Consider the following 22302-nt stretch of genomic DNA (forward strand, 5'->3'; position numbering starts at 1 on the left):
GGTATTCCATTACGTTCTTCTTGCATCTGTTAAATAGTAGCATAAAGGAGGCATTAACCCCCTTTAAAGTCTCCTCAGGCAATGGAGTGCTGTCAAAGTCGGGGTATGGCTCACATGAACCGGCTGCATATCAAGGCAAGCATTCTGCCATCCAGCAGTCAGACACTTACTTGCTCTGTTGAGAAGGAATTTTTTCTTTGATGCTGCTCAGGACAATAAATTTACGCAGATGTGAATATTAACAATGAGAAGGAGATCAGACCTGAAAAATCACTCAAATATCCACACAGATTGAAAATGCATTAAAACCGGTAAACAGGAGTCAAGTCATTTCAGGGGAGGAGGGCTTTATTAGGAGGCCGGGATGTTTCTGGGGCTCAGAGCATTAAGAAGGGTGTGGATCGCTGGGAAGTTACTGAGGACAAAGATGACGTTCTCACAGATCCAAACATGCTGGAAAAAAAAACCTGTTAGAAAGAATTTGTGTTTTAAGAAAGTTGTCGGGCTACAAGCAAAAAACAGAAAAATATAAAACCTGAATAGGAAAACCAGCCCTGTCACGTGAAATATCTTAAATCCAAGGAAAGGTCATTATTGTGCAGCAACATTTTAGTAAAACAAAAAAACAAGGAAATAGGAAAGGTTTGGGGAAGGGAAGGACATGAGCTGCAACGCTGGGAGGTGAACTGAGCTGAAGATGGGGACCACAACAATAAAAGCGAGCAGATACCCACCTATTTATGATCAAATCGACACGTTCTTTGACTTTACCGTGGCTGTGAGAGAAGGGCGGCAGAGAAAAAGTGGCAGCGGGTCACAGACAAGAAGCAGCTCAGCCGAGCAAAAGCAGCGAAACAAAGAGAAAACCCACAACAATAAATCAAACAACCAAGCCCCTCAGACTGGGACACGGCAATTGATGAGCACAGTGGTTATAATGGGCCTTTAGGAGAAAATGTGAAGAAAAACGGGGCTAATGGCTTCAACACAGGGTCCATCTAACATGCATTTATCTGTATGGTAGCCTAACTGGATTTTCTGGATAATCGTGTGTTTTCTTAATACTTTCCAGCTTCCAATAAGCGACTTGGAGATATATTTTAAACTAGGAAGTAACAGTGAAATAGTCAGCACTGGTGAACCATCAAGGCTTTTTAGTCATTTAGAGAAAGACCAAATATATGAAAAAAGTAAGTATTGTATTACAGTCATACCGTATTTTTCGGACAGTAAGGCGCACTTCAAATCCTTAAATCTTCTCAAAAAATGATGCCGCGCCTTATAATTTGGTGTGCCTTCTGCCGAACTCTAAGTTTTTAAATGCATTCTTGCACAAATGCCCTTTGCACAATAAATTCTGCACATACAAATGGTTTTAAAAATACTCACATGTACACTGCGACTTCTCCTGCATTGTCTACATTTAAATTGTTACTTTTAAAATCACTGCTGCACCTTATACTGTAATTTACAAGCTGTATGCAAACGAAATTTCGTTCTGTACGCACTCTGTGCATACAAAATGACAAATGAAGTTGTCTAAGTCTGAGATTAAAGTTATGCTCACTGATTGATTTTATGTGGTACAATACGCTCAAAAATCTGTTAAAATGTGTAAGTATGAATTTGGTTAGCAACAAAGCCGCTCCCCTCAATGGATATTTGGAACATTACGGTACACTGCGTCACTACCTGATAGGACCCCAGAGCTGTCTACAAGACTGCCTGACTCTAATGTCTAAAGTAGAAGTGCATTCATGTAAGGCAGCCAATGCCCAGAGTACACGCTAGCAACAATAAACCTAGTACCGTATTTTCCGCACTATAAGGTGCACCGGATTATAAGGCGCACCTTCAATGAATGGCCTATTTTAAAACTTTGTCCACATATAAGGCGCACTGCATTATAAGGCGCATAGAATAGACGCTACAGTAGAGGCTGGGGTTACGTTCTGCATTCACTAGATGGAGCTGCGCTAAAGGGAATGTCAACAAAACAGTCAGATAGGTCAGTCAAACTTTATTTATAGTTTACAAACCAGCATTCTGACAAATCCGTTTACTCCCAACATGAATGAACAGCTGTTTTATGTGATGTGGTATTTCGTTTATCTTTTAACAACAGCAGCACAATATGTAGTGCAACATTTATATCACATAGTGGAGGGGAACTTTTCCTGGATTCAATAAACACGTAAAGAACAGTCTGATACTGTTACAGTAAATCAAACGTTAGTGCTATCACAATATAGCAACACTCGAAATAGTGCAAAGCAATAACAATATATAACGTTGCTCAAACGTTAATGTCACACAACACAACACACAAAATAAACATGTAAAACTCACTTTATCAAGTTATTCCGCAAATCCCTCGAATTCTTCTTCTTCAGTGTCCGAATTAAACAGTTGGGCGAATACGGGATCCAACGTGCCCGGCTCCGTCCCGTCGGCGTCGTCACTAATCGAGTCAGTGTCGCTGCTGTTGTCTAGCAGTTCAGTGACAATTCCTGCCTTCCTGAAAGCTCGGACCACAGTTGAGACTGATATATCAGCCCAGGCATTTACGATCCACTGGCAGATAGTGGCGTATGTCGTCCGGCGCTGTCTCCCTGTCTTGGTGAACGTGTGTTCGCCTTCTGTCATCCACTGTTCCCACGCAGTTCGCAGTCTAGCTTTGAATGCCCTGTTGACACCAATATCTAGCGGCTGGAGTTCTTTTGTCAATCCACCCGGAATGACGGCGAGTGTTGAATTAGTGTGCTTCACTTGTTTTTTGACACCATCTGTGATGTGGGAGCGCATGGAGTCGTAGATCAATAGGGACGGAGCTGTGTGAAAAAAGCCACCCGGCCTCTTCACGTAAATTTCTCTCAACCACTCGCTCATCTTTTCTTCATCCATCCATCCCTTCGAGTTAGCTTTGATGACGACGCCGGCTGGAAAGTTTTCTTTTGGCAAGGTCTTCCTCTTGAAAATAACCATGGGTGGAAGTTTATTGCCATTAGCCTGGCAAGCGAGAACCACAGTGAAAGAGGACTTCTCATTCCCTGTGGTGCGAACATTTACCGTGCGTGCTCCCGTTTTATCCACAGTGCGGTTCACAGGAATATCGAAGGTGAGTGGAACCTCGTCCATGTTGGTGATGTGCTCTGGCCGGATCTTTTTTTCAGTAATGTTCTTTTTGCAATATGCGCGGAAAGTGGCCAGCTTTTCTTGGTAGTCTTTTGGCAGTTGCTGTGAAACAGTAGTCCGTGTGCGGATGGAGAGATTACGTCTTTTCATGAACCGAAAGCACCAAGAAGGACCGCCTTTAAAATCGGTAATGTTAAGTTCGCTTGCTAGCGCTGTTGCCTTCATTCGAATAGTGATTGTACTGACACTTCTACTTGCTGCTCTCTGTTCAACAACCCACTGTTCGAGTTTGTCCTCCAACGGTAGCCATCTCGCCTTGTTCCCTCGGAAACTCCGTTTAGTTTTCTTTACTTGGCGCAGGTCGTCTTCTTGCTTCCTCCACTTCCGCACCATTGATTCGTTAATGTTAAATTCTCTGGCTGCTGCTCTATTCCCGTGTTCTACTGCGTGACTGATCGCCTTGAGTTTGAACTCTGCGTCGTAGGCGTGTCTCTTAGTAGGAGCCATTTTGGGGTCTGTACGTCACACACACGGAATGAAACGGCGCCTCGCGCAGTCATATAACCCAGCATGCACCGCGCGCTTCTTCTTCTACGGGGGAAAATGAAGTCGGCGGCTGCTTACCGTATTGGTCCATATATAAGGCGCATGGGATTATACGGCGCACTGTCAGCTTTTGAGAAAATTTGAGGTTTTTAGGTGCGCCTTTTAGTGCAGAAAATACGGTAAGTTAATTCAATATACAAGTTTTGTTTATTTTGGCCTTATGTTAGAAACAGGGCAGTGTAGTCCAGCTACTCTGTCCTCCTGACAGACGGATAGCTCTCCCTCTCAGGAGAGAGCTGTGTACGCGGAGGGTTTGAGTGATATTACACACTTGGGAAGGATATCTAATGCACCCTATCATCTGGTGTGCCTTATGGTCCGAAAAATGTGTGATTAAAAAATTATGAGATATATTGTTCTCTATGATATATTTGTGTAAAGTGAGCTTGGTTCAATGTTTTCCATCCCAGTGATGCATTTAACTGTCATTTTATCTTAGAAAAAAAAAATTAACAGACAGAAATTAGGCAATGTTTGCCATTTGGGAACTGAATCCCCGCCCCCAGAGACTAAATGATAGAAAAAAAGAGAAATATATTTTGATTAACCAATCATATTCTGAGTTGTAGGTTACACCAGTATGCCTTCTTCCCCAGTCCAAGGTATTCTAGAGCCATGATTTTCACACTGCGTTACAAGTACCACTGGTGCTACTTGAGCTGCCTCTAGCAGGAGAGATTTTGGTATTAATTACCGTCTTTGAGGTAAAAAGCAAAAACAAATTCATTGTTATAAGGGCAACAGCCAAAATGATGAGCCAAAACATGACAGCGCAAATTCAGGAAAATTGTAGAAAGTGGGGAAAACTGTGGTGTTTTCCATTTATTGTAGCTATACAGTTGAGATTTGGGTCTTTTTTTTAATCATGTTCCAGATTTGCTGTTTTCACACCAAATGCGTTTTAAGCATCAAAAAGACATCAAACGCCTCAACTTGGACACTTGTGCACATAAAAGTCAGACGTGCTGTCTCAGACTCAGACGCCACGTTTGGCAAAGTATGTACAGATTCGTCTGACGCCCAATGGGAGGAGCTAACCTGTTCTTTTCCTCTGCCGGACTCTTTGTACAATGAGCGAGTAGCTTGGCTTGATTTACTGAATAAAACTAGAGAACATCATCGTCGGACGCCTCTGAATTATCTGGTGGATCCAGACACGGAGCAGAGGTGTTCTGAGTATGGTAAGTTTTACAACCTTCTGGAGTAGCTGCACGCTGATGAAGGTCGCTTTCAGCGCTACTTATGTCTCAACCGAGCCCAGTTTGACAACCTGCTGACAGGCATCGGCGTCCACATCTCCTGCCAGGACACCAACTACAGCCGCCCCATTTCAGCTGACAAGCATCTGTCCATCTGTCTCAGGTTAGTGGGCAATATCCAGGAGGCTTGATGTTAACATTTATCAGTGATAAGAAGTCAAAATGTGCCACTACATCATGTAGCAGAGTCTCTGATTGGTTGACACTCTGTGTCTACCAGCAAAAGTTCAGATTTTCCAACTTTACTGTCGGCTGCTCTAGAGTCGCTTAATGCACATTGAGCCGAACATGCAGCACAAAACGCGCAGAGAGCTTCAGAAACGCGCAGAGCAAGATGCGTGTGACGCACTGTGAGACGCCTCGAAGCCCCTTGAGGTGGGTCCAGCGTAGACTTTGCATGTGAACCAGATGCCCTTGACGCTCAGAACGCATCCAGTCTGAACGCAACATTAGAAGTGGGAACACCAGTGGGATTTGCTATCTGATATGCTAACTGCTATTAGCAGTACAAAGTAATACCAATGTATTTAGCAGCATTATTCACCATAAACACCACAGCAACATCTTTACTAAACAAGGTTGGACCTTATGAGTGAAAGAGTTGACGAGACACAGGTCGTCACATTTTTTTCCAGTTTTATATGCATGACGGCCATATTGGATTTTGAAGTTTGGCAAACCCTTGCCATTCAGAGCTCCAACTTCTCGGGAGCTTCCTGATAATTGTTTAGACTTCAAACTTGGGAGGGGGAAAAGTGGAACCTGTAATTCAACGGCAACCGAGCTTGGTTGTGGCAATTGTCCAGTAATAGAGAATCTGTTTCTGCTGGAGATTTCTTCCTGTTGATAGAGAGCCGTTTCCTCCTAATGTCACCACATGCTTGCAGAGGATGAGGGATTTCAACAAAGTCATATTCATGTGTTCAGCTAGGGTTCCTCAGATAGATCGCTTTACCAATAGGCATTTGTGAATTTATGAATTTCACTGCATTACATTCTAAAAAAGAAACAAATCTGATTTTATTAAATAAATAAGGCATTTAGATAGTTCCAATTTAGATAGTTCCAAATATTGTTCTTTCTCAGTTTTCCCTTTCCAAGCTAACCCAGGCATGGAAAATATTTTAAATAATTTCCACATTTTTTATAAACCTGTGATAGACTGGTGACCTGCCCACAGTGCACCCTGCCTCTCACCAAATGACCCCTGGAGATAGGCACCAGCCCCCCAGAGACCCTGCAAGGATAAGCGGTTATGGACATTAGCTGGACAGACTTTTACAAACCATCTAGGAACCCCTTTGTGAATCTTTTTAGTTAGACTTTAAGACTCTTCAAATCACAGTTGTCCATGTGCGTGTACCAATGGTGGTTTGAGTACTGAGTTCTCTGGCCAGAGAAGGTCAAACTGAGACAGGCACAGTTCACATCTGCTAGATCTATACGGTAACGACAGAAACTCCCAGGAACAAAGTTTATAAGCAATCCCTGTGAAATTCACCCATTTTAAGATGAACGAAATACATTTTAAATTACGTCCTACAACTAAGAAAATAAAAAATTGGCTGTCTCACCTGTAGATGGTGCTTTCTTCTTTGGCTATGACGGCCTGGAGGTCTGTGAGCTGGAGGAAGGGTTCGTGGAAATAGTGCAGATGGAGAATACACACCAACAGGAAGGAGGTGGGAATAAAAATCCTGGTGAACAGCATGGATACCGAAAACCGCTCCAGACCCAAGTCCTTTAATCTGTAACAGAGTTAAAATAATGAAAGCAAAAGTGGAAATTTGAGGTTCCATATGTAGTAAAAAAAAAAAAAGTCTATTTTTAATTTTATCATCGCTAAGTTAAAATTAATTTCCAATAATAATGCAAAGTTGCAACAAGTCAGAAAAATGCATCAGTATCACACATTTTGAAAATTTTACGGAAACAATAGACTTTTCCTGAGTTTGAAGCGGTATATGTATAAAAATGATGAGAATTAATCAAAGATTCAATTAACCCTAGTTTATTCATTGTTTTTTCATAAATTAAATGATTGACATAATTACATAAATTGTTCATATTACATCTGTTTTATTAAGCTTTTCATCAATTACGTTACTTTTCATGCAGACCTTAATGCTCTGTTCTCATGCCAATGAAAACCAAACGGTTAATTTCATCTCTGAGCAAGTTGCCAACTGATCTCCATGCCATTGGTGAGTGTGATTTGGGGAATGACTTCTTTATACATAGGCACTAATTTATACAAATAGAACTATTTATATCACTAGCTATGCATAATGTGTGTATGTGTAAAATTCTATATTTTGCCTGATTGTCTGAAATCAATTATTTATTAATTCCTAAACCAGACTTCCCCATATGCAAAACATGTTTTTTTCTATATTTCCCATGAGATTTTTTGGACAGTTTCCTGGACTGCAGGAAAAATGTTGCCACAGAAAACAAAGGGTTTCAGGTGAATCAATGGTATGATGAGTAAGCCGTTTACTCATATCCAAGCTGTCTCTGTGCGGGAAGCGGAACCAGATATGAGTCAGAATCCTGCCTTGCCGATCAGCAGTTACTCACTTGTCATCCGTGACGTTCAGCGCTCCTTTCCAGAACCTTTCAGAGCCGTCAAACTGGAAGGTGTAGACGATGGTGAGGACCAGCATGGTGTACATCACCACAGTCATCCAGAAGTACTTCAGGATCCTTCTCCACCACTCATAGTGCACCTACAACAAACAGGAATCAATGCATTTCAGCAACTTTATGAAAAGGATTGATTAGGAATAATATTGCATTTAAAAATAAAATTTAACTGGACACAGAGAGACAATGAGGGCTGCCCTATTAATCCAAAAAGAAACACTTCTATGCAGCCTGGAGTTTCCAAAACCAGCAGAAACCAATACCTACTCCAGGGGCTTGTGACACAAAAAGTGGTTTAGGTACCTGGTAGAGGGCCACGCAGGAGAGAAACATCATCATGTAGAGGATCTTGTACATGACAATGGTCCCTTCAAAGCTGACGATGAAAAACATCCCGCCACAGATGTAGATCCAGTATTTCACCAGAACACCCATCACCAAGCTGCCGAGCACATGCATGAGGTCCTGCTCCCCTCCCTCCTCCGGTTCCTCCTCCTCTACAGAAATGATCAACATCAGGAGGAGTTCATTAAAATAAAAAAGCCTACACGTCTCTGGATAAAGCCACATGTTTAAAACAAACCAGCATGATAATGGATTTAGTCTCTGTTTTCCTCCCTTGCTTCACATATTTTAACCTGCTGATCCATTTCCAAACCGGATAAAATATGTTGTAGCAGTTTGTTTCTGACTAGTTACCACAAACTAACCATTTTACACTGTAGGACACAAACGTTAACAAAGACCATAAGGCTTACCCTTCTTCTTCTGTTCATCCACAAAGACATCTGAGAGACCTGCGCTGTCTTCTTTTTGTTTCTCTTGTCTCTCGGTAAGCGTTTGTCTCAGCAGTAACCAGAACGTGACCAGACACATCATCTACACACAATAAAACGGTTACATACAAACAAGACAAAGTTCAGAGCAAATTCTTATTGGCCAAAAACCTGTAGAGGTGTGCAGTCTATGTACACTGCAAAAAGGGAGCTAAACGTAAGTAAATTTTTCTTGAAATGAGAGCATCTTTCTTGATTTGAGCAGGTAAATAAGACCTTTTGCCAATAGAATAATATGTTTGCACTTAAAATAAGAACAATTCATCTCCATCATCTTATTTCAAGTGCAGGATATCTAATTATCTTATTTTAGGGTTAAAATACTCATTCCATTGGCAAATAGTCTTGTTTACCAGCTCAAATCAAGGGAAAATATACTCATTTCAAGAAAACTTTGCTTACTTTTAGTTCCCTTTATGCAGTGTAGTAAATTTAAATTCAGTGTGTAAACTTCCAACCACATGTTGTGGTCAGCAGACACCCAATAGCAAATTTAAATTTACTGTAATTATGAAATATTTTTTGCATTTTCTGTCACCTGAAGGCTAAACACACATGCACGGTTTAGTAAAACAGAAATTCAGTAAAAAGGAAAACAAAAAAGTCATAAAGCGACGTTTGTGAAATCTTTAAATCCTCACAGCTATTCCAAAACATGTCACAACAAGACTGTGTCTAATTTCACAATTTAACAAGACATTTTTTGTTAACTCTGATTAATTTCAGCTTCCAAACCTTGGATGAAAGCGAATGGAACGGGTTATTCTTCCTGACAAAGAACCCTGGGACTGGTTCCATGTTCTCAAAGCTCCAAATGTACTGAAGCACTATCACCAGATTGCCGTAGGCCACCATGAAGGGAGACGACACCATGGCGTAACGCCTCCGGTCCCTCACCATCCACAGCACGCAGGACCACATGAGGAAGACGAACGTCAGCCAGCTGACATATGTGATGCTCCATGCCTGCAGGAGACCAATTGCGGACATTTCTTTTAGTTATAGATGCCAGCGGGAAAGTCATTAAAAGAACATATCCTAAACTCATTGATTGCACTATATTGCTGCTCACCCATATACAATCAGGACATTAGTTTATTTTATAGTATGTTGATGATTAAGAATGGCACAGTATCGAGGTATTTGGGTTTTTTAAAAATGTAAGGTTTGAAAATAAGTTTTATATTACACCATTTTATGGGATTTGAAGTCATTTTAGTGAGCCATGCTGTGCTGATGCTGTGCACTGGCAGTCAGCTAGCTGAAGAAAAGCTGCAAACTGGTTAGAGGAACCACTGACTAACTTGTTAATATTACCTTGTTAGATTCCCATTTTAAAAGAAAAAACACAAAAAGATATAATGTTCTGTGTAAAAAGAAAGATTACTTGGAAACTAAGGCACTAAAGTTAGCAAATTTTTGTCACATTTCAGGCATTTTTATAAAATCTTTGGTTCACATAATGGCGTTCAAAATACTGTCTTTTATAAATACAAAATACATAATACCCTTTTAACTGATGAAAATGACTAACGTTTCTATAATAGTTTCACATCAACCTTACTCTTACTGATCCTCTATAATTCAGTGGCTGTGGAGTGACTTCAAAAATATGAAAAGTAAAACATTTTCCTCAGGGAATGTATGTTTAGAAGTTGATTTTTTTTCTCTTAGAAAATGAAAATATGAAAAGTAAGCTCTTTTTTTCTACAACATTTTACTTTCTAAAAATGCTAAAAAAACAGACAAATGTAAATAGCAAATGAAGACTGGCAGCATGTCTTAATTTATAAATAAGGGAATATATTTCTGTTCTATTACTTGTTTTAGAAGAAAACTTTAGGAAGGAAACTTACCACGTACTTCTTTTTTATGCAAAACATAGAAATGAAACAAATAGATCATGCTACTTTTAAATTACTCCACCTGACACCTGCAATACTCACCATCATTGCTATGAGAGCACAGATGTAACTCTGTTTCATTATGAAATGGAAGAATTTAACCATTGCACCGACTCCTTTTTTCTTAATGTCATTCTCTTCCTCCTCTGATTCCTTCAGTGCTGAATCCTCTGGTGGCAAACTCACTTCATACACAGACTCTTCTTTCTTCTCTGTTTGGATAATAAAAATGTAAGACTATTCAATAAACATAGATAAAGTTAAAAATGGAAAAGTTTGAGAAAATGCTGTGTACACCCAAAACATTAAAGATCAGTAGAAAATACATAAAATCATAGAATTTAAAAGGGGATATACTTTATTTTCTTCTTGAATAAATAAAACTAAGATAAGCTAAGTTAAGATAAAAAATATTCCATGCTATGGGTAATTAAACTAAAATAAACTAGAAAAAGCTGTTCCTGCGTAACAGCGAGTGAGAATGCTAATCTGCAGAATGATTGAGCAGAAGATGCAGAAAACATTGAAATCAGATTTGAAGAATTTGAAAAAATTTGAAGGAATTTGAAAAATGTGAAGAATTTGAAGAATTTGAAAAATTTTAAGAAATTTTAAGAATTTTAAGATTAAGAACAATTAGAAGAATTGGAAGAATTTGAAGAATGTGAAGCATTTGAAGGAATTTGAAGCAATTTGCATTGATTTACAATTGGAGCAACCAAAAACGCACAAAAAGTGAAATATTTTTAAAAGTGTAAAAGTTAGCATAACCATGAGATATAGCAGTCATGCCAGAAACGAGCCGGACATTTTGATACCACAATTGTTGAAATTGGTTGGGAAAAAAAATCATTGTCTTAACAGGGATTCGAACCTGGCCCCTCAGAGTGAAAGGCAAGCATCTTAACCATTGTACTAAACAGTACACATACTAATATAGCCAACATCTGAAGCCTTCAAACAGTTTGGACTACCTGAACAGTTTGAACAACGAGAAATATTTGAAAAATTTGAAGAATTTGAAGTATTTGAAGAATTTGAAGAATTTGAAGTATTTGAAGAATTTGAAGAATGTGAAGAATTTGAAGGAATTTGAAGGATTTAAAGGAATTTGAAGAAGTTGAAGGAATTTGCATTGATTTCAATGGGAACAGCCAAAAAAACGCACAAAAAGTGAAATATTTTAAAAAGTGTAAAGGTTAGCATAACCATGAGTCATAGCAGGCATGCCAGGAACGAGCCGAACGTTTTGACACCAAAATTGTTGAAATTGGTTGAAGTATGTGGGAGTAGTTACACGCCGACGGAATAATAATAATAATAATAAAGAAAAACAGGAAAACAATAAGTGAGAATGCTGTATAGCATTCTCACTGATAAACTAAGAGAAGCTAAGCTAAACTAAGATAAAGTAAGAGGTGATAAACTCGAGGCTAAGTTATGATATAATATAAAAGATAAATTAAACTAGAAAAAGCTGTTCCTGCGTAACAGCAAGTGAGAATGCTAATCTGCAGAATGATTGAGCAGAAGATGCAGAAAACATTTAAATCAGATTTGAAGAATTTGAAAAAAATAAGAATTTGAAGAAATTTGAAGAAATTTGAAGAATTTGAAATATTTGAAGAAATTTGAAGAATTTTAAAAATTTGAAGAAATTTGGAGAATTTGAAAAAAATTAAAGGAATTTAAAAAATTTGAAGAATTTGAAGAAATTTTAAAAATTTGAAAATGTTCATAAAATTTGAAACATTTGAAAAAAATTGAAGGAATTGAAGGAAAAATTTGAAGAATTTGAAGATTAAGAACAACTAGAAAATTTCTGAGGAAATTTAGCAAGGCGCCTGCGTCGTGATGCGTACCGTACCGTCAAAAATAGCAACAGGAAGTAACACTGCAAATTTTGGCTTCCTACGGTCTTAACATCCCCACAGCAAACGTTGAAAAGTGCCATGTTAAGTCAATGGACCTCTTAGGAGCCTCTGGCTAGCAGTGTTGTCATGGAAACTCCCTCACAGCTCTAGCCCTCTCTCTGTCTGTAAAGGCAGAAGAACCCTGGCTAAGCAGAAGTTGGTAGGACCTTCCTAAAGCTAGCATGGTTGTGTTCAGTATCACCGGGTGATTGTCCTCTGTCAGTTTGGTCCAAATCCTGTACTGGGATGTGCCTCAAATAGGGAGAAAATACGTTGTTTTATAACATTGCCATGGTAACTCAAAATGGCAGCTGGTACAAAAAAATACTTCATGGGATCAGCACACATGTTTTGTTATACACACTTTGGGGATTATAATCTAAAACTCTAGGTCTCCCACACTGGGATTCAATCCCATGACCTCTTGCATGCAAAGCCTGCAATTTCCATCTGAGCTATACAGTAGCCATATATGGGTTTGCATTTCTGGGAACATAAGGGCTTTGGTCCCCTATTGAAAAGCATTGGATGTTTGACACCTCATAGCTTGGAGATGCTTTATGTGACGTAGCCCAAATTTCTTGTGAAGCTTTCTCTCTAAAGGAAGTACAGACACTGTAAAGCAGAAGTTTGTACGAGCTTCCTAGAGCTACTTCCAGTTAGCAACATGCTAATATTTAGCCGCTAAAAAGGTTGTATTCAATATCACTGGGTGATGGTACTCTGTCAGTTTGGTCCAAATCCTGTACTGGGAAGTGCCTGAAAAAGGGGGTGCCAATACTTAATGTCACCAAACGTGACCAAAGTTCATGGGTCAGATCTGCCTCCTTTAGCAACTCAGCCTCACCACATCTGGGCCCAGAACTCAACATTTGACCAAAATGGTCAGTAGCGCCATTTCCCACAGGTGGGTGGTGCTGTATTGGCCAATTGGGTCGTGTCTGGGCATCATGCCAGGTCCTGTTGGAAGCAAAGGCCCAATAGGAAAGCATGTGACATCCAAAATCGGACAGAAAAGTGACATATCGCTGAAAGTCACTTGAAAATTTTAAAATGTTAAGAGGAAGTGACTGTGCGAATTTCAGGCTCCTACATTAATCACAGCCACTGCAGGGGATGTTGAAAGTTGCCATTCTATCCGAATGGAGCGTCTCCCTCTGGCCCTCAGAGTTCCATCGTCATGGAAACTCACTGACACAGCTGGAGCGGGCCGTCTACCGAAGTGCAGAGACTTTGTGTCAGAGGCTGCAATTGGATTATAATGGAGAACTTTGTCTCAAACAACGCTCCATATCTCCTGTTCCGTAAATGGTAGAGATGTAATTTTTTCAGCGTCTAATTCTTAACGGATAGGGGAAGAAGACATGCTATCGGTTTTTGCTGGAAAAAATTTAATAAAGGCATAAAAAATTATGATATAAAGGGAATTTTTAGCGATTTTCAGAAATCCTCTAAATAGGTTCCCGAACAAATCGCTCTAGCTGAAAAAGTATAAGAGATATCAAAATAATTCTTTCACTCTGAGTATCAGCAGGCTTTTGAGGACTATGGAGTTCATTTTTAGGTTTGTACAAAAATCGGTGTAGGCACAGCGACGATGTAAAAAGTGGATGATGTGGAAGAAAGAAGCTCCAAAGCGTTTTAAGGATTTTGCACATTCGCTACTCCCGAACAAATTGTTCCTGTGGCAAAACCGTAACAGCTATCAACAAAATTCTTTTTTTATGAGTGCCAGAAGGTTCGGGACATTCATGTGTGAAAGTCTCATGCCTGTACATAAAACGGTTTAGGAGTAGCGACGATGTAGAAAAGTGCCTCATTTGGGGAGATTGAAGTCTGATCCTGTTTTAGCATTTTCCCAAAACGCTACTCCCGAACAAATTGTTCCTGCGGCAAAACCGTAACATTTATCGACAAAATTTCTCGTTTGTGAGCGCCAGAAGGGTCGGGACATGAATGTGTCAAAGTCTCATGCCTCTACATGAAACGGTTTAGGAGTAGCGACGATGCGAAAACATGTGATGTTTTGGATTTCCAGGTGTCATTTTTGAAAACCGCTCCATAGGAAATGAATGGGGAAGGTTTCGGGTTAGTTTCGCTCTGAGGTGATTTGCGAAAAATCTATAAATCCCACACCAATGATGGTTACATTTTCCAAATCCAGACAAAAATTCCTACGTTTTGATGTATAATTTATGTGGATAGGGTGAAAATTGAGCGAGTGAGAAGAAGTTGTTCGGAGAAGAAGAATTTGTTGAATTTCTAGAGTGCGCACTCTAAACGAGGCTCCTTGACGACCATAGCAACGCATGTTATTTGCTGAATTTCTTAAAAAACGAAAATAATTTTAAAGACGTACTATACGAAAATGGTGAAAGATATGAAAAAGCTGAAACATACCATAATAGCCAAAAGATATCACTACGTTTTCAAAGTTGAATGGCGTTTATAGGTGAAAGTAGGCTGAAGCAGTAAGATGACAAAAAGTTGAAATATTTGAAGAATTTTAAGGATTTTTCATTCATTTCAATGAGAGCGAAAAACTCACAAAAAGTGAAATATTTTAATTATTATAAAAGTTATAATGACGAAAAGACATAGCGGTAATGTCGTGAAAGAGCTGTACGTTCTGATACGAAAATCGTTGAAATCGGTTGAAGTTTGAAAGAGTAGTTAGACCCACAAAAACGTACGGAATAATAATAATAACTAGAAAAAGCTGTTCCTACGCAACAGCGAGTGAGAATGCTAATCTGCAGAATGATTTGAGGAGAAGATGCAGAAGATCCATGCAGAAGAAGAAAATAGCTGAAAAACATTGAAGAATTTGAAAAATTTGAAGAATTTGAAGTAATTTGTAGTAGTAGTATCAGTAGTAGTATCAGTAGTAGTAGTAGTATCAGAAGTAACAGTAGTAGTATCAGTAGTAGTAGTAGTAGTAGTAGTATCAGTTTTTAAAGAATTTGAAGGAATTTGAAGAATTTGAAGAATTTGAAGGAATTTGTAGTAGTAGTAGTAGTAGTATCAGTAGTACTAGTAGTAGTAGTTGTTGTATTAGTAGTAGTAATAGTTGTAGTAGCAGTAGTAGTTGTTGTAGTAGCAGTAGAAGCAGTAGTATCATTTGTAGTAGTAGTAGTAGTATCAGTAGTAGTAGTAGTAGTAGTATCAGTAGTACTAGTAGTAGTAGTATTATTAGTAGTAGTAATAGTAGTAGTATCAGTAGTAGTTGTTGTAGTATCAGCAGTAGCATCAGTAGTAGTAGCAGTAGCAGCAGTAGTATCATTAGTAGTAGAAGTAATAGTAGTAGTAGTAGTAGTAGTGGTAGTAGTATCAGTAGTACTAGTAGTAGTTGTATTAGTAGTAGTAATAGTAGTAGTATCAGTAGTAGTTGTAGTATCAGCAGTAGCATCAGTATTAGTAGCAGTAGCAGCAGTAGTATCTTTAGTAGTAGTAGTAGTATCTTTAGTAGTAGTAGTAGTATTAGTAGTAGTAGTAGTAGTAGTAGTCGTATCAGTAGTAGTAGTAGTATCAGTAGTAGTAGGATCAGTAGTAGCAGTAGTAGTAGAAGTATCAGTAGTAGTAGTAGTAGTATCAGTTTTTAAAGAATTTGAAGGAATTTGTAGTAGTAGTAATAGTAGTATCAGTAGTACTAGTAGTTTTTGTATTAGTAGTAGTAATAGTTGTAGTAGCAGTAGTAGTTGTTGTAGTAGCAGTAACAGCAGTAGTATCATTGGTAGTAGTAGTAGTAGTAGTATCAGTAGTAGTAGTAGTAGTAGTAGTAGTACTAGTAGTAGTAGTTGTTGTATTAGTAGTAGTAATAGTAGTAGTATCAGTAGTAGTTGTTGTAGTATCAGCAGTAGTAGTAGCAGTAGCAGCAGTAGTATCATTAGTAGTAGTAGTAGTAGTAGTAGTATCAGTAGTAGTAGTAGTAGTAGTAGTAGTAGTAGTATCAGTAGTACTAGTAGTAGTAGTTGTATTAGTAGTAGTAATAGTAGTAGTATCAGTAGTAGTTGTTGTAGTATCAGCAGTAGCATCATTAGTAGTAGCAGTAGCAGCAGTAGTATCATTAGTAGTATAAGTAGTAGTAGTAGTAGTAGTAGTATCAGTAGTAGTAGTAGTAGTAGTAGTATCAGTAGTAGTAGTAGTTATAGTATCTGTTGTAGTAATATTATTGATATCAGTTGTATCAGAAGAACTAGAAGGAATTTGAAGAATTTTAAAAATTTGAAGGAATTTGCATTCATTTCAATGGGAGCAAAAAACGCACAAAAAGTACAAATACTTCAAAAAGTATAAAAGGTACCATAACCATGAGACATAGCAGTATAACATACCATAATAGCGAAAAGATATTACTACGTTTTAAAAGTTGAATGACGTTTATAGCTGAAAGTAGGCTGAAGCAGTAAGATGTCAAAAAGTTGAAATATTTGAAGAATTTGAAGGATTTTCCATTCATTTTCAATGAGAGCAAAAAACGCACAAAAAGTTAAATATTTTAAATATTATAAAAGTTATAATTACAAAAAGACATAGCAGTAATGTCGTGAACGAGCTGAACATTTTGATACGAAAATTGTTTAAATCGGTTGAAGTATGCAGGAGTAGTTAGATGCCGAAAAACGTACAGAATAATAATCAAGACCTGAAGGAACTTAATAAGTGAGAATGCTGTATAGCATTCTCACTGATTAAGAAAAGCCAACATTAGCTAAGCTAAGATACTACTATACAGAGTACAATAATTTGCCTTTTAGGACTATGACATATTTTCATTTTGTAAAAGAATAAGATGTTACTAGGTAAGCTAACATTGGAAAAGCAACATTGAGATTAATCCATAAAGTTTAAATAATGTTAGGTGAGCGACTAGCGAAGCTAAGCTACTATAAGAAGAAAAAGGCAAAGGTAAAATGAGCTATGTTACGCAAGGATAATATAAGATTACAAATAAATAAAGGCAAGATAAGAAAAAAATGCTAAGATTATCTTGGCTAAGATAAAGTTTAGCTGCTAAACTAAACTAAGCTAAAATTAGATTAGCTAAACCACACTAAAATAATTAACCTAGAATAAAATAATCTAACGTAAACTAAGCTAAATTAAGATAAAATAAACTCAGGTAAACTAAGATATGGTAAGCTAAAGAATGGTAAGCTAAGCTAAAGTAAGGTAAGGTAAGCTAAAGAATGCTAAACTAAGCTAAGCTAAAGTAAGGTAAGCTAAGCTAAAGAATGGTAAGCTAAGCTAAAGTAAGCTAACCTAAGCTAAAGTAGGGTAAGCTAAGCTAAAGAATGGTAAACTAATCTAAGCTAAAGTAAGCTAAAGAATGGTAAACTAAGCTAAAGTAATGTAAGCAAAAGAATGCTAAACTAAGCTAAGCTAAAGTAAGGTAAGGTAAGCTAAAGAATGATAAGGTAAGCTAAGATGCGCTAAGCTAAATTAAGGTCATTTTCAGTTTGCCCCTTTTCCTCTTTTCCAATATGAGCACATGAAAATCAAGACTGAGATCAGTCATTGGATTCATGTATACTGATTTGCTTCCACACGCCCACCACTTTGCTGCTGATACGCTGAGGGACAATAATGGATATTTTAATTATCTATTCTATTCTTTATGATAAGCTTATTGATCCTGTTTTTAAATCACCCATCACAATGTCCTGCCTCAGCAAAACACAAAAAAATAAATAAAAACAACAATAACTTGGGTAAAGTAACCATTCCTCAAGAAGAAAACTCCTGAGCGAACCCTTTTGCAGCTTTACTGGTTCTTTTTTAATTTACTCTTCAATTTACTCTGCTGACCCCTGATGATCATGAGGTCACTCCACTCTTCCTCAAATCAATTGCAAGCTCGTCAGGTTTAAAGACATTTAGTGCAGCAATGTGGCTGAGCATACCAACAGTAAAACACCAATGCCCTGATTACAGGTCAAAGCAATCTTAGGCCAAAGCTAAACATACATTCAGGTTTCAAAGGACCTAGAAAACCATGTGATGGACAGAGGGGACAAACCTGTGATGTTCGATAGCTGTGGAACAATAGCCGGGTTGTGCTTCAACACCACGAAAAGAAACTTTAACAAAAAGTCTAAAATAACCTTATAAATCAAATTGGAAAATTAAGGCATTGAATGTTTTTTCAAAACACACATACAGAAAACTGGTCTGAATTCAATATTTTTTTTCCAGACCTTGTATTTTTTTAAGGTATTGGTTTTTTTGTTCTTCAGGCAGTCTGAAGGCCTTTAAATATTTTCTTTTAGCTATTTTCTAAATTGTTATCACTCTAGTATTTGACCAGTTTCTTTTTTTTTAAGTTATGGTCAGACAAATAGACTAAACTTCTACTGAGTTATAAATCATCTAAAGTCTTAAAGGATATTTAAGCTTTTATTAAATCAAAGTACTTTAAAAGATTACATGAAAGTCTGCCTGTTTGAAAGTAGGAGGAAACGAGCAACCTTTCTGACATCCAGACCACTGAATTCAACCATCACAGATCTAAAATTAAGTTTGTTTTCCAGCATTTTTACTTTTACTTGGCTCACCTGTACAATCACTGAGCTTGTCCAGCTTATACTGGGGGGTTGAATACAGATCCAGAGAAATCGGTCCATTCTCAGTCGTGACAAAGTCAAAAGACGTGCCGTTTGAGGTGGGTACAACCTGTGGATTATAATCAGAAAGCTAAAATAAATCTCTAAGAATAAACAAAAAAAATCTAAAAACACAGACATTATGGAATAGCACTACTCTGAAACAATTGGCCCTGCAAAGGCAAAACACAGCAACATCAACTGTGTGAGTTAATTAGACAGGCGGCTGAAACTGCTCATTTATATTCCAATTTCTGATCATATCAGTTAACTATGCATTGTCTTTACAGGGCAATGGAGAGTTTCCTACTTTTCACACTGCATTTCTGCTTCGGGAGACAGGGATATTCCTTACAAGCTTACTCTGAAAAAGATTTAACTGAATAAAATTGTCCTAATCTTTTTCCTGACTATCTCTGCTTTGTGAAAATAGGGCTGCAACAGATGCATTTATACATTCAATATTTTCCTAAAGTTATAGCTGTTGATATTACAGGAATATTTTGATGCTAAAAAGCCTCGTATGATCCAATTATTATGGGATTTTTTTTCTTGGTTGTTAAAAATAGCAGTCCAAACCTGAGAATGGGATTACTTTAGAAAATATGATGTACTATTTTAAACCTATACGTATTTACTAAAGGTAATTTCATCAGAATCATCAAATATAGCTTTAATATTTTCAAAAGTGTTAATACCATTTGAATGTTTTTTCTATTTTGTCACATAAAAACCATAATCTTCATTGGGATTTAATGTGCAAGACAAACACAAAGTGGTGCATGATTGTAAAATAGGAGAAAAATTATACATGGTTTTCAGCTTTTTTTTAAAGGAAAATACAGCTGAAAGTGTGGCATATTCACCCCTCTAAGTCAAAACTTGATGAAAATACATTTTGCTGGTTTGTTTTTACCATCTTTCTATAACCGAAAGGGGTCATTTGCAGCCATTGGATGGATTTTAATCTGAATGGTCGGTTGATGGAAAAAGACAAGTTTTATTTATTTATTTTTTAGGGCGAAGATTTTACCAATGATTTAAAATCTTAAAATGGAAAATGTAAGGTACAACAAAAAGTGTCTGACTTTTATTAACCACATTGTTTTTATTTCATTCTAATTTCATAGTAAGTAGGAACACAAACATCCCGGGCCTTTAACTCAGTAGCAGACTGGTGCATCCATTGGTTTGATTTGGTCAAATACAGCAAGAGTTCTCCAAGAGAAACCCATATCATGTTCTAAGTTTTCCTTATTATGTTTCGACTATACACTCTTTTACATATTCATTACCAAATGAGGTCTGACTACTTTGTTTTATTTTTATATTCCATGTTCATTTATTGTTGAGCAGATATACCGAAAAAAAAAAAACATTTTCTTTATTTCTAATTAAAACAAAGATCTAATTATTGTGGCCCTTTTAACTTAGTGATTTTGGCCAACGTTGCTAAAAGTTGGAACACCACTTGTCTAGGTCATTCTAAAAGAGGAACACATTTTGGTTTATTTTGTAGCACTGGCTGCCTGTTTCCTGACCTGCTGAGGAAAAGCACCCCCACAGCATGATACTGCCACCACCATGTGTCATAGAGGAATGGTCTTTGTGTAACTAATTATTTTGCCACACTTCAGACTTTCACTATTAAAGCCAGATATGTTGGGCTCACAAGTGATTCTTGCCCTTTGAATAAATTCTGACATCGGAGTTATTGGATCTTTGCAGCTTCTCCAGAGCCACCATGGGGCTCCAGGCTGCTTCTCTGATTAATGTTCTCCTTGCCCTGCTGCCACTTTACAATTACATGCTACTTTGTGCTGCTGAATAACATCAAATCCCAGGAAAATATGTTGAAGTTTGAAGTTCCAAAAGAAAACATGGAAAAGTTCAAGGCTAGGAGTACTTTTGCAAGGCTGTAGAGCTGGGTCTGTGAGGATGCAGTCTGAAAAGCAGATTGTTTTCATTCATTTTCTTTCAGCAGAACACAGAGGAGGAGGAATGGGGGGGGGGGGGGGGGGGGGATTTGAGAAACACATCCAGAGCAGCCGCACCTCAGTTGTACTGATGCCATCTTGGGTGGAGAGAAGCTAGGAGGAGGAAAAAGAGCATAGAAGGCGAGGCGTGTTATCGATGAGCTGCTGAAGTCAAAAGGACCTCCTTGTTCTTTATAGTTGCTGATAAGCAGGAACAAAGCCGAGCTGAGCTACTCTGTAAATCCAGCCAAACGCTCATCTGTGTGTGCACGCTAAAAGCTTCCAGACCGCTGGAGGTGGCCGCCAGGGACAGACTACAGACTTTGATATAGGAACATTGTCAGAAAGTGTGTTTGGGGAGAACGGGATGATTTGTTACATTGAAACAGAGCGTGTAATGAAGCAAGTGAAAACAAACAGCTTCAGTTTATTATATTACAGCTAGTTTTCCATTTAACCTGATTAGTGTAAGATATAGATTGTTCTTCACTCTTGTCTAAATCTAAAACAAAAAAAACGAAATCATTATTTGCCTGGTGAGCAGCTTCTTCAGTAGTTAAACATGAGAGTATTTTAAGGCTATCTGGATTGCCAGCACCTTTCACATTTAGATAACAAACAGGATCATGTTAACTTAATCAAATGTCCAATAATCAATGCGGCACTGCTCACGCGTGCGTTATAGCTCTGACGTACATTTTTCTCATCCGTGCCCTGGCGAGACTCCCACCACAGCTGCCTCTTCTTGTTGGCTGAGTTACTCAGTCTGTTTCCGCTCTGGTCCTCGTCGTCGCACATATCTTCGTCCTTATCGTCCTGAAAAAACACAGATAGGCGCTTTGGTGTTTGATCATAAGCACAGATCTCACTGCGCTGCTGTGCCACCGTAACCCACCGCCAACTTTCTACACGCATCAGCTCCAGCTGAATGCTGGGTAAAGCGGGGTGGCCTTTAAAACAGGAAACACTGATAAGTTTGCTTTTGACAGCATCAGCAGGTTTAAACCGACGGTGAAAGAGAAAGGAAATAAACATGATTAGAAAGCTTCATCCGGTCTTTGGGTAGTTCAGATAGAAGAAAGCAAGACCTGATTGAAACTACTAATATATGATCGTCTGTATAAAATGTATGCCACTCTACCAAATACAGATACCGTTTTAGCAAAAATTATACAGTTTCTTTCTTTGATCCCGTCTTGCTTGATGTTAGTTTCCCTTTAACTGGATCCGTCTTTAATCAGCAGTTCAAAAGCTGAAAACTTTGAATGCATCAAAACTTTAAAAAAACAAAAAACAAAAAACATACTTTTCAGGAATGTAAACACGTTAACCAGCACGTCCCAAGATGCACTTTGTTTTAAGTTGAGAAATATTTGAGTTTTAAAGGCGTGCTTTCATAAATAAAGGGGGGAAATTTGTTCCCGT

The 22302-nt window shown here is 38.0% G+C and overlaps 1 protein-coding gene across 6 annotated transcripts in view; it reads right to left on the bottom strand.

Moving 5' to 3' along the window:
• The window catches only part of LOC105932247 (piezo-type mechanosensitive ion channel component 2), a 148437-nt gene that overhangs the window by 58750 nt on the left and 67385 nt on the right, over positions 1-22302 (bottom strand). For 4 of the 6 annotated variants that reach the window (XM_021320871.2, XM_021320874.2, XM_021320868.2 and 1 more), the window contains exons 9-19: positions 21574-21693; positions 20956-20991; positions 18854-18971; positions 10429-10598; positions 9218-9448; positions 8405-8525; positions 7950-8143; positions 7581-7729; positions 6575-6748; positions 735-776; positions 171-203 (exon numbers count right to left, since the gene is read on the bottom strand). In XM_021320871.2, the coding sequence (XP_021176546.2) occupies positions 171-203; positions 735-776; positions 6575-6748; positions 7581-7729; positions 7950-8143; positions 8405-8525; positions 9218-9448; positions 10429-10598; positions 18854-18971; positions 20956-20991; positions 21574-21693 (1388 nt within the window). The remainder of the gene's footprint in view (positions 1-170; positions 204-734; positions 777-6574; positions 6749-7580; positions 7730-7949; positions 8144-8404; positions 8526-9217; positions 9449-10428; positions 10599-18853; positions 18972-20955; positions 20992-21573; positions 21694-22302) is intronic. The other 2 variants (XM_021320870.2, XM_021320873.2) reach the window with 2 other exon arrangements.

This window comes from Fundulus heteroclitus, chromosome 6 (genome assembly GCF_011125445.2).
Source record: "Fundulus heteroclitus isolate FHET01 chromosome 6, MU-UCD_Fhet_4.1, whole genome shotgun sequence".
NCBI classification, from domain to species: Eukaryota; Metazoa; Chordata; class Actinopteri; order Cyprinodontiformes; family Fundulidae; genus Fundulus; species Fundulus heteroclitus.